General features: G+C 44.7%; 1 protein-coding gene across 1 annotated transcript in view; it reads left to right on the top strand.

The window, feature by feature from the left end:
* The window catches only part of LOC108786515 (complement C4-like), a 65,489-nt gene that overhangs the window by 36,224 nt on the left and 17,004 nt on the right, over window positions 1-12,261 (top strand). The window contains exons 22-31 of the mRNA XM_018555833.1: window positions 155-206; window positions 1,262-1,351; window positions 2,295-2,498; window positions 3,777-3,852; window positions 4,889-5,045; window positions 6,043-6,144; window positions 7,254-7,416; window positions 8,737-8,903; window positions 9,875-10,027; window positions 11,668-11,727. Of these exons, the coding sequence (XP_018411335.1) occupies window positions 155-206; window positions 1,262-1,351; window positions 2,295-2,498; window positions 3,777-3,852; window positions 4,889-5,045; window positions 6,043-6,144; window positions 7,254-7,416; window positions 8,737-8,903; window positions 9,875-10,027; window positions 11,668-11,727 (1,224 nt within the window). The remainder of the gene's footprint in view (window positions 1-154; window positions 207-1,261; window positions 1,352-2,294; window positions 2,499-3,776; window positions 3,853-4,888; window positions 5,046-6,042; window positions 6,145-7,253; window positions 7,417-8,736; window positions 8,904-9,874; window positions 10,028-11,667; window positions 11,728-12,261) is intronic.

Raw genomic sequence — 12,261 nt, 5'->3', positions numbered from 1 at the left:
GATGCAGCAAAGGATGAAAAAAAATTGAAAACAAGGATTTTATTGAAAATAGGGCAATTGTTAATGATACACACAGTGCTATAACAATCTAAATGCCATTCCGTTAGAGTTTATCCCATTGTAATATTTGTTATTCATTTCCCTTTCCTAACAGAGAGAAGGTGTTCCAGTAGTTGACGAGAAAACATATGTTTTGAATCCAGAAGGTAATAACATAGATGTTCTGTGCAGTACAACTTACTATTTGTTGAGGTAAAATGACCAGCACGGGGTCCACATGCAAAGGCACATGGAAGACCTTGGTAATGGACAAACATTTGCAATTCAGAGGTCCTACTGTATCAGAAAAGCCAGAAAGTATCCCCACAGGTCTGCAACCAATCTTCAACAGCCACCTGGACCGACCCCCAGAACCACCCATAGCATTTGAAAAAGTCCACAAAGCCCTGAGACCTCGCAGACCAGATGGAGACCCTCCATGAGATGTCACCTGATGGTTAGTCAGCTACCAACGCAAGGAGGAAATTCTCCAAAAGTCTAGGATGCCAGAACACTCACCTTTAATAGTACGTAGGCCAGGATTTTTTAGGTGCTTTCAAATATTACCCTTCAAAACCAAAGTGCTCTGCATCCTTTATTGGAGATACTGGGGAGAGAATCCATATGTACCCTCCATACCCATATACACTGCTTTTTGTCTCTTTCTTTACTCTTGGGTTGTCTGATTTGTTGACCATTAATCCATAAATCTGTATAATCTTACTTTGGACTGGTCTTGAGGTCCTGGGGTGATTCAGAAGATAAGTAAAGCTATATAGCCACCTAATTATATGAATTTAATATTATGGTATAGTTGCATCATTGGTATGATGGTGGGATCTCCCTTAAAGGGGACATGTGGTCATTATTACTATATAGGCACCTCTTGGACTCTGAATTGACACTATACCATCAAGGTAAAAGACAAAGGATTGCACTGCTCCAAAATTCTCAGTCCTCTGTATAGCAATGGCCATGGGTATACCGAGTTCTGGCTATACACGATCCACACAAGCAGTACACACTGCCAGTAATGTCACTCACAAGTAACTTTATTCAGCAAGACAAATCTGAAGTTCACGTTGCAGTCCCCACCTAGGCACTGCCCTTTGGTGCGTTTCGCCCATATGGGCTTAATCATAGCAACATCATAGAGAGTCTACGATTGAACCCATAATTGTAGCCGGCACTTATTTTATTTATCTCTTTCATTTTAATACAGACAAAACCAGGAGTTTTTTAAGAATCGATCAGGGCTTACCTTCAAATATGATCCCAGATGGAGAACCCTTCTCTCAAGTGAAAGCTACCAGTAAGTACTGTCAAGGCTGCATTTAGACAAACAAGGCACAAACCTAAGGTCAGCTTGGGGGCAACACAGAAAGCTGCCACAGGAATAAAAGTGATTAAAAGAGAACTATGGCCAATCCTTTTTTTGCTATAGTTCTCTATTGGGTCACAGGAGGACATTTACCAATGTATTCCTGTTACCCAAACTCAGCAACTAGCTGGCTAGTGCCCCCTATATGCTGACAGCGCAGAGCCATGCAAAATTCTTGAGATCCACCATGCTGCCTAATTGACAGCTGGCTCTGCGGTCGCTATTTTGGTAGACGAGTAAGTAAACGATTTATTGAACATCTTCACTGGGGAGAGAGGGTATAGGGGTTCTATGTGTCATGGGGTAACCAACAAGAGCTCCAGACTCACCAGACTTCACAGCACATCAGTGCAGATCCAATTAAGAGACAGGGAAACCTTTCCCTCACACCAGCCCTTGACCACCCCCAGGCCTCAGGCCTAGCCTGGGGGGCAGGCTGAACCTGACCCAGTCCTATTCCATGGCTGGTCCCGGACTAGTCTGAGCACATGGCAGATCCCACCAATATATGTACTCTATCCCAGCATGCACCACTGGCTGAGAGAAACCCAGTGATTGGCCGCTGTACTGTACATGCATTACAGTATCTTCAATTGGCTGTCCCACAATATGACAGAGTCACACTCCGCCCTGGGGGTACAGGCAAGGCTAGACATCTGGGATTAACCAGATAATTGTCACTATAATCCAGCCAGGCTGTCTACAGCCCTGGCTATCACTAAATGTCTAGTAGCCACATCACAAAAGGTGATGAGGGCTAAATTTTTTTTACTATAATTCCTTTAACATCACCTGTGCACGCAGTAAATACTTCATTAGATCCTAGTTGTGTATCGCAATCCTCATGGCAAATCTTTGGTTTATTCCTCTGCAGTGGACAGCCCAATAAACACCATAAACAACACCCTGAGCTCGGATGGAGTGAGCAAATTGATCCGTGTCCCCCATGGCTGCGCTGAGCAAACTATGATCGCCACTGCCCCAGGGGTGTACGCCATGCGCTACCTTGACCGAACCAATAAGTGGGGTACTCTCCCACCGGATCGCAGAGACCAGGGGCTGGAGAACATGGGGAATGGTAAGGTGTCTGATACGGAAGACGTTGGTTCTAGAATGCGTGTAGAAGGAAGTTATATTCAAATCTTGACTTTTTCTGTAGAAGTCTAACTTGTCTCCACCCCTTTCTTACCACATGAGCTTCCCTGAAGGCCTCACATCCCGATAAAGCCATAAACTGGTAGATTTTCATACGAACATTCAAAAAATCAGAACATCCGCTAATGCCATCAGAAACTCGACGAATGTCGTTCGAAATTTCGTTGGGTTTTAACATTATGAAATGAATGGAGTTTCCCGAAAGGAAGCCACTTTCACTGTTAGTTTCTTTTGATTTCTTTCCATCACTGTGGTCAGATTTGTCAGTTTGACCCCATTAACTATTCGAAATTCAGACAAATGTTCTGAAAGGAATATTTTGAACACAATTCTGCTAGTGTATGGCCAGTTTAGGGGAGAATCTTGCCGGTGAGGGGGCAAGCTCAGGTATTACAGCAGTTGAGATCTGTATATAATCTATAGCTGCCTATAGCTCTTCCAATATGGCCTGAGAAGCCAGCTCCATGTTGATTGGCTGGCTCAATTGTGAGGCCAGGAAACCGGCTTCCCAGCCAAACAGCAGGGAGCCGGCTTCCCGGACAATAAGGACCCGCCTCATGGCTTCCTGATTGTCTGGGAATCGGCTCCCTGTTTTTTTGTCTGGCTCGATTGTGATTAGCAAGGAAACCAGCTACCCAGCCAATCAGCATTGAGTTTCCCGGCCAATCAGGAAGCTGGGTGGTGAGTAATGATCCGCCTCCCGGCTTCCTGATTGACCGGGAAGCCGGCTCCATGCTGATTGGCTGGAAAGCCGCCTTCCCAGCCAATCAGCATTGATCTGGTTGTTCGGCTGGCTTGCTGTTAATTGGCCAGAAAGCCGGCTTCCCAGCCAATCAGTAAGGAGGCGGCTGTTCGGCCGCCTCGATGCTAATTGGCTGGGATCAGCCTGGAGCTGGCTTCTCGGCCAATCAGGAAGCCAGGAGCCGGGCCATTACTCGCCACACGGCTTCCTGATTGCCCAGGAAGCCTGCACCATGTTCCCCTACGGCACTGCCGGTCAGAGGAAATTTTCCTCTGACCGAAGTTCCGGCATTGGGAAAGGTTTCAGAGCATTTGGGTGAGTACGAGTACTCGCCCAAATACTCGGTACAGCACTGATACTGATACTAATATCGGTATCGGGGCATCCCTAGGAAAAATAAAAGAAATTCAACTGGGATACAATGAAATGGTATTGGTCCATGCATCTGTTTGTTCACAGGATACACAAGGATATTACAGTACAGGAAACAAGATGGATCGTACGGCGCCTGGCTAAATAGACCCAGCAGCACCTGGTAAGAGGAGAGCCAGAGATCATTATTATTATACAGGATTTATATTGCCCCAACAGTTTGCACAGCGCTTTAAGATTGCAGTTCTATTATTAAATGAAACCTCCATGATGATATGTCAGTGAATAAAGTAGTGATGCGTGAGGAGCCACAGGGAGGGAGCTGAGGACTGGAGAAATAGATTTAGGTGTTGTAGAGATGGTATTGGAAGCCATGCAAGGTTATCAACTGACCCCGGGAGGAGGTGTAGATAGAGAATAGAATTGGCCCAAGGACAGATCCTTGGGGGACCTCCAGAGGAAGAGGAGAGGAGGAGGTAGAGTTGTAGGTGACACTGAAGGTGCGCTGAGATAGTTAGGAGGGGAAACATGAGAGAGCAGAGTCTTGGAGGCCAAGGAATTGGGGCTTATTGAGGAGGAGCAGGTGTTCAAATGTGTCAAAGGCAGCAGAAGGTTTCAGAAGTATGTGTATAGAGTAGTAGCCATTGTTTTTAGCAGTTAGTAGATCGTTAGCAAGTTTTAGTAGGGCAGTTTCTGTGGAGTGTTGCAGACGAAAGCCATATTGGAAGGGGTCAATAAGGTTAACAGTAAGGGGCTGGCACAGCCAATTGTAGACCAGGCGTTCAAGATGTTTGGCGGTAATTTGGAGAAAGAAGATGGGTCTCAAATTGTTCAGAATTGTGGACCTCACCGAGGGCTTTTTTAATATGACAAGGGACAAAAGATGATCTCTCTACACTGTACACTGAACTGCACATGGGCAGCTCTGTGCACAATAATGCCTTGGTGACGGGGTAAAAAAATATCTGTGTGCACGCGCGGAAGTTACATCATCCCGGGCCAATCAAGATGGTCAAGGAGGTTGAACTGGGATAAAGACCAGGAGAAGATGTCAGAAGTGTAAGGTAGCTCACAGGTGCCCTATCCCTGGAGCAGAGATAAGTACTGCAGACTTTAGCTCCGGTTTCTCCTCTGATTTAGGAAAAAATAATCTCTGAGATGTAATGTCAGAGACATGGCTCCTCTTTGGGTTTCCTCAGGCTCACATCTTTTGTGGTGAAAGTGATGTCCTTATGTCGTAAATATATTGACATTGACGATGAAGAGATCCAGAAATCTGTCTCCTATCTCATCACCAAGCAGACCAAAACTGGGGCTTTCTTGGAAACCGCGCCGCTCATCCACAAAGATATGGCGGTAAGAAGACACAGGACTCTCCAAACTGCATTACATATTACTGTTCTTATTAGCAGCTAGAAGTATTTGTACTGTACTTCCTGAACCATATCCATCAATTTCTTCTTTAATGGGTAATGCACATCTCTTCCTCTCAAGAAGGGAATTCTCTTGTATGCATACCTCCCAACTGTCCCTCATTTTAAAGGGACTCTCCCTCATTTAGAATCAAATCCCTCTGTCCATCTTTCCTCCTCAACTGTCCCTCTTTTTGGTCTCATGTACTAATATCTATAAAAAATGTTCTATTTAACTACCAAAACGTAATTCTGCACTAAAATCTTTATCTCATCTCCCATCTTGTTTGCTATTTTGAAATGCCAATATAAAGGATATACATACATATACATATACACACACACACACACACACACACACACACTATTAATGGTTCCCCTGACTGGGTGGGCGTAGAAGGGGGTTTGTTCATTGCCTAAATACATTGTGCTAGAAGGTGTCCCCCTTTCTCATCTCAGAAAGTTGGGAGCTATGCATATGGGAATTCTCTCCTATGGGACTGAGATCACGGCTGGCTCAGCCCAGCTGTCATTTGTGGGGCGAAAAGCTGCCCCTTCATCCGGCCTTTCGCCCCGCTTCGCGTATCACCTTCGGCTGCTGTATGGGCTATAGTGAATAGCCCGTACAGCAGCCCTTTGGTTCGACTTCCGGCGGCTGAAGAGAGCTAAAGGATCGGCCAAAGCTACGGCTGAATCCTTCGGCTGCTCTGTGAATAACCCCCTAAATATTCATGATAAAAAAGCAAAAATTTACTTGTGCTGTTTCTTCCTTTCCCTCTCCAGCCCTGCTGTACAGGGACTGCTAGAGGCTGACACCTGGTCACATTCAGGTACTTACACTGCTTACATCCAGAACAATACATTTATTGACACATTCATGATAACAGAACTGCTTTAAGTGAACTGCCCCGAGTATCCAAATCTGTCTTTTATCTCTGCAGGGAGGTGTTTCTGGGAAGAACGCTGAAGTGTCACTCACAGCCTACGTGCTGATTGCTCTCCACTATTCCAAGGACGCGCTTGCTGAAGATGACAATAAAGTGGTACATAGAACTGGCTTTTTATATTATGTTATGTTAAAATGTATACGGAACTTTAAAAAACAAATGTTGGATACGGTAGTAGAAGCTTGAACCCCATCAAACTTTTTGCTGTCTGTGTCCCGTTGGGAAGATTTCCCTTGACTTCCTGTCCCATGGACACAACAGGAAGTCAGAGGAAATTACTTCAAATTAAGGGAAAATCCAGCCGTCACTGGAACAGGTTTCCCCATTGAAAGATTTCCCTATTACCGTACCCTTCAATATTCAGAATGGCTGTTGCGCACCCCTGTGACCAACACAGGCAAAAAAAAGAGGCCCACAGAAACATACAACTTTCATTCAATAAAGTGTATTGGTGGCTTCATTGGTTGTCTTTTTTTTTACCTGGTGATGCCACCAGGTACCACACTTCCTGTCCTAGGCTGACAATGCTCACTCGCTGTACTGTATATATGGAACAGCAGTGTTGTCACCCTAGGGCAGGAAGTGTGTTAGGACACATAACACCCCCCATTCTCATCATATCTTCATAACCAGTTAGAGGGAAATGGAAACAATGGAACTGATAACAATGCAGCAAAAGCAAAGTGTTCAGGAAGTTAGGACCTTCTGGCAGGATTTTTTGACATTTTGGCACTTATTAAACCATTAACCTTGTTCCTGTGTTATTTCCAGTTATTTATTTATTTATTTCCAGTTAATGATCCTGCCAGTAACACACTTCCTGTCCTAGGGTGACAGCACTCACTCACTGTACTGTATCTATTGAACAGCAGGGCAGGAAGTGTGTTAGGACTACATAATACCTCCCGGCGAGGGAGGACAATTGGAAACAATGTAAGCGATACGTGTCACAGAAGTAGCATGTACAGGAAGTTGGAAACTCATTGGATTTCTGGCAGGATTTGTGGACTTTTTGGCACTTTTTAAACCATTAAACGTGTTCCTGTGTTTTTCCTTTATTTCCTGGATTTTTTTCTTTATTTTCACCTGTTGATCCTGGCACTTCCTGTCCTAGAGGGATAACACTCAATCACTGTACTGTATCTATGGATTTTGTTTGGCACTTATCAAGCATTTAACTTGTTCCTGTGTTTATGGCTTCACAGACAAGAAGCATTAATAAAGGGCTAGATTACCTGCGTACTGCGCTGAACTCCTTGTCGGAGCCATACCCCTTGGCTATCACCACCTACGCCCTCAATCTTATGTCTACCAACTCAAAGGACCAAGCCTACGAAAGCCTGATGTCCAAAGCCCAAAAAGTGTACAGTGAGTGACAAATATTTGATTTAGTCTATTGATTTCTTTTCTAATCTCCATTTCTGATGTTCCTGGAACATTCTTTCCTGTTCTGCATCATTTCTGGAAATGTTATCACCATGAGCAATGTCCACGCACACATTTACAGAAATTAGCCGTAATCTCAGCGCTAATCCCTCAGGCCTCATTCACACTTGTTACACGCAACATGTAGCGCGTTGGTGACACATTGTGCGTAGGGCAGCCATGTCATTTAAATTGGTTGTCCTACGTGCAACAAATGTGGCAGAGAGGCTCATGTGCGTTTTAAGAGTGTTTGCAACCACGCAGTTTTTTTATGTCTGACTGTCATGCATCTTTGTGCTTGCTACATTCGGGGTGCCGTTAACAATGAATGGCATCACAAGTGCAAAACTGGTTCCCATGTGTTTCGTTAAGGTGACCAAAATTGTATAATTTTGTGCCCGTTCATGCGCTGCACAAGTGTGAATAAGGCTTTCTCCCGGGCTCACACTATTGTGCTGTGACAATTCTGACTATACGGTTCCACTAGAGCAGGGGTGCCCACAATTTTTTGGGTTAAGATCTACTTTTCAAATGACGAGCTATATATGCCAAAGTAAGTCGTGGACTCTGGGCTGCACCTGGGCTGTTCTTCTCTCTCTCTCTAATCTGTATCACCAAGCAAGTAACAAGTGATGTGCCGTCACCCCACTTGGGGGTGGCTGAAATGTATGCTTCATACCATGTTCATTCTTTCAAGTAAAATCAAGAAAAGACTATCTGTGTGGACTGGTTCTTCTCCCTCCAACCTCTGACAAGGTGGGGGTTCTACAGGAGTGTGATGTTGGACTGTATCGTGGCTGTAACCATCCTGAGGAGGGTAGGTGTGCAAAGGGGCTCTGGCCGACATAGGGTGCCGTTCCTGGTGGCCTTTCTCCCTACGGGGGAGGAAGCGCTGAATACCGCAGAGGTGGTGGAAGCCATGAGGCCCTGTGTGTGCAGTACTACACATGTGGAAGTTGTTTGCACGAGGCCAGAGCGAGGCCCCTGACCGTGGGGTGCCTGGTGTCGTGTTGCATACACGGGGTTACCAGAGCCAACCAAAAGGGAACTCAAACGCAACACTCCGCGAGTGAACCCCACCTACATACTTGTAGATCACGATCTACCTAATGGGCACCCCTGCACTAGAGGAAGGAGACCTGCCTGAGATGTAGTTCAGTGGGTCATTTGGACAGACTCTGTAACGACAACAAACATAGTTCAGAAGCGTTTATATTGAATATGATTTTTTTTAAATAAAATCTGTAAATATCTTATTTGCAGACCCGTCTCAGATGTATTTCGGCCCTAAAGGCACAGCTCTTGCTGTTGAAACAACATCGTATGCGTTGCTGACGGCCCTGCTCCGGAATGACATTCCTAATGCAAACCTTATGTACACCTGGCTCACCGAGCAGCAGAACTATGGCGGAGGATTTAAATCTACCCAGGTAAGAGAAAAGGGCTAAACTGGTAGTTTGATGCAGCTGCTGTATATCATTAATGTGCATCGACGCCTCTACTGCTTAAGCTGGCCATACATCTATAGAGTATCTGCAGATTTTCTATGGTCAGATGGAAAAAGTACAACAGATTCCTCCATATATGCTAAACTGTGTGGACGGAGGAATCTCCCACTGGGCCAAGCTTCAGTATCTTGCTAGTCGGCCCCGCTGGCTCTCAAAGCACCTGAACAATGCCGGCATCAAATCAGATTGTTCAGGTATTTTGACAGCCAGCGGGTTTCCGATGACCGCAATGCTGAACGGGCAGTGTGCGCGTGCGCACACCGGCCCGTTCGGCATTTGTCTCCCGAGCACCGTTAAAACCAGCCGAAAATCGTACGATTTTCGGCTGGTTTTCTAGCATGCTCCTTAGACAAAAGACGTGCGACCGTACAGTAGAAACGGTCGCACGTCTCCGTTCACACTGCTCGATTCTCGTACGAGAATCGAGCAGTGTATGGGCACCTTAACCCTAAACTAAACTTCGCTGTAATCCTAACACACACCCTTGATGTAATCCCAACACAAACCCTCTCTGTAAATCCCAGCACTAACCCTCCCTGTAACCCTAAACAAAACCTCCCTGTAATCCTAACACAAATCATCTCTGTAACCCTAAACTAAACTTTGCTGTAATCCTAACACAAACCCTTGTTGTAATCCAAACACAAACCATCTCTGTAACCCTAACACTGACTTTTTCTAAAGCAAACTCAACCTTTGTCTGCATATTCACCTATCCTGTTCTGGGATCTTCTGCTGCATAAACTAACCTAACTGTTCTGAAAATAGCAATGTTAAGGTTCCTGTATGCTGGAAATTCCTGCTTCCTGGCATTCACCTTGATAACAAAACAAGGCAAGTAGATGTTTTAGATCAAGATCATTCATAATTGTTTGATGTTGCCTTCTCTGTAGGACACGGTCATGGCGCTGGAAGCTCTCTCCGAATACTGTATCCAAACCTCTGACGATGACCGCAATGAGTTAAATTTTATGCTTGATTCCCCGGGAAGATCGGAAAAAACGAATTTCACTCTACGCAATCAAGACTTCTTTCAGGAAGAGCTGGTAAGGCCTGTGGCTTGCATGGTTGGCTGTGCTTACATTTGCTGCTGCTGGGTAAGTGCAGTCCCAGGCTTCCAAAGTAATGTGATTACAATTCAACCCCAACCCCTGCCATTTGTTTTTAGTTTGGTTTTTAGTTTTGGATAGAGTTTAGAAGAGTTAGAACCCCTATCAGGTTTTATTTACTACAAACAATAAAGAAGCACCATTGAACGCAGCACTGAAGCATGCAAGAAACAGGGAAATACACCTGAATTTTAAGTTGAAAATAGGACATGAGCCCTTAAAAACATTGGAGAATTACCCCAAACAACCCCATCCATTGGTGAAATATATATGTAGCGCTAAGGAATGCTCTAATCCCATTTACTTACAGTAGCGTCTCAGACGCATTTACCTTAGACATGGTTTATTTTCTCTGGTTGGGCACCAGTCACTTTAGTATATTCAAAATAGAAAAGGTTCTATTGCTAAGAGCAATATGGGTAGGAGAGTGAGGTGTGGATCAGGATATCCCACAGTACACTAGATCTCATTCTCTGAAGTAGGCCTCAATCTCTTCTGGATCTTACATTACAGTACTTGGATGTCTTCCTTCTAATATCAGACTGTGCTAGCTGGTTACTATCAGTTAGGCAATTTGGCAATTGGTGTTCTAGTGGTATCTCAATCTTCACTTCCAAGGCAGGAAAAGATAGAAAGGTTCCTGTGCATAACTTCCCACTCAACCCTCAACCAAAATCTGCATTTGTGGTAGGACAAAAGCAGCTTCTTTCCTCTAGGCCAGGGGTAGCAAACCTCTGGCCCTCCAGCTGTGGTGAAACTACAAATCCCATGATGCATCTCTCTTTGGGAGTCATGTCTGTGAGAATCTTGCAATGCCTCATGGGATTTGTAGTTCCACCACAGCTGGTGGGCCATAGGTTTGCTAGCCCTGCTCTAGGCCATATACTCGTCTTCCAGCAGCTATCCCCTTCAGGGGTTCCTCCCAGGAGGGGAGATCCCTGAATCTTTCCATGTGCCTAGACCTCAGGCCTAGGAAAGACTTACTATGCAGACATCCTCACAGGGCAGAAGCTCAGAAGGGAAGAGACAGAGCAGGAAGTGGCTCAGATATTTGATAGTTCTTCCAGCATGCCTTAGTAGGTTCCACAGTCCCAGTAATTGTCCAGGCTATCAAATTGAGTCCTCCGCTAGAGTGAACCAGGCCATAGTTGTATACAATAAATACAGATCAAATAACTATAAGGAAAGTTCGGGATATTTTGCAAAGGTATAGGCCAGCCATTCTCATGGTTCCAGGGTTCTTCAAGTGGTTTCTAGGGGTTCCATGAGCTGTGGATGATTGACCTCCCATCTGATTGTGCCTACAAGGCTTCTTGGCAAACACAGCAGTGTGGCCATCACTGTAAGGGGGCCACTCTTCTCTCTGGCCACCAATGTAAGGGACATTTAATTGACCTGATGAAATGGATTTAGTAAGAGTTTCAGAATATTATTTTGGGGTTTCTCTGGGGGTAAGAAGGTGTAGAGAGGCTGGTATAAGCTATAACAAACCCCAAGGTAAACAATTGCTTACAATAAATAAGAGGCAATTCATCAAAAAAGGGTTAAAAACTAAATAATTATTTTATGCTTTACAGAGATCGTTAGGAAAAACATTTACAGTGAAGGTATCTGGCAAAGGGACCGGTATCTTAACAGTGAGTATGGCAAAAATATATACAATTATTCCTGACTTTACTGTATAATAAATTTGGCTTCTGTGAGCCATAAGGCACGTGGGTGGGTTTGAAACTCAAAGTACATGTAATCACAATCCCTAAAATCGTATATAAGCTTTAACATGTTAATGTTATTTCATAAGTTGTTTTAAACATTTCTAAAACTGTGGCTTTCATTAAAATACTACCCATTGATCCCGCCACGAAGCTCAATGCTCAGGTACTCCCTGTTATAAGGTGACCACTGTCTCCCAAATGTGGTCCTGTGCTGTCACCCTGTCCATTGGCACCCCTTGTGGAGACATCATGCAGCCATGCTAACACACATTGTGATGTCACTATCAGAAAGTCATTTCAAAGATGTGCAACTGACGATGGAGTAAGTGCATGTAGACAGGAAGTAGATCAGTTTTTCATTCCCTCAAACCTTGGTCACTAACTACAAGGGGGCATGTCCCTGACAGCCTGGCCAAGGAGGAAGTGTCCGGATGACATTGGCCACCATGTAGACCG

Source organism: Nanorana parkeri, unplaced genomic scaffold (genome assembly GCF_000935625.1).
Source record: "Nanorana parkeri isolate BGI_ZX_2015 unplaced genomic scaffold, ASM93562v1 scaffold215, whole genome shotgun sequence".
Lineage (NCBI taxonomy): Eukaryota > Metazoa > Chordata > Amphibia > Anura > Dicroglossidae > Nanorana > Nanorana parkeri.
The sequence above is the reverse complement of the archived record's forward strand: the minus strand, read 5'-3'. Positions and strand labels throughout refer to the sequence as shown.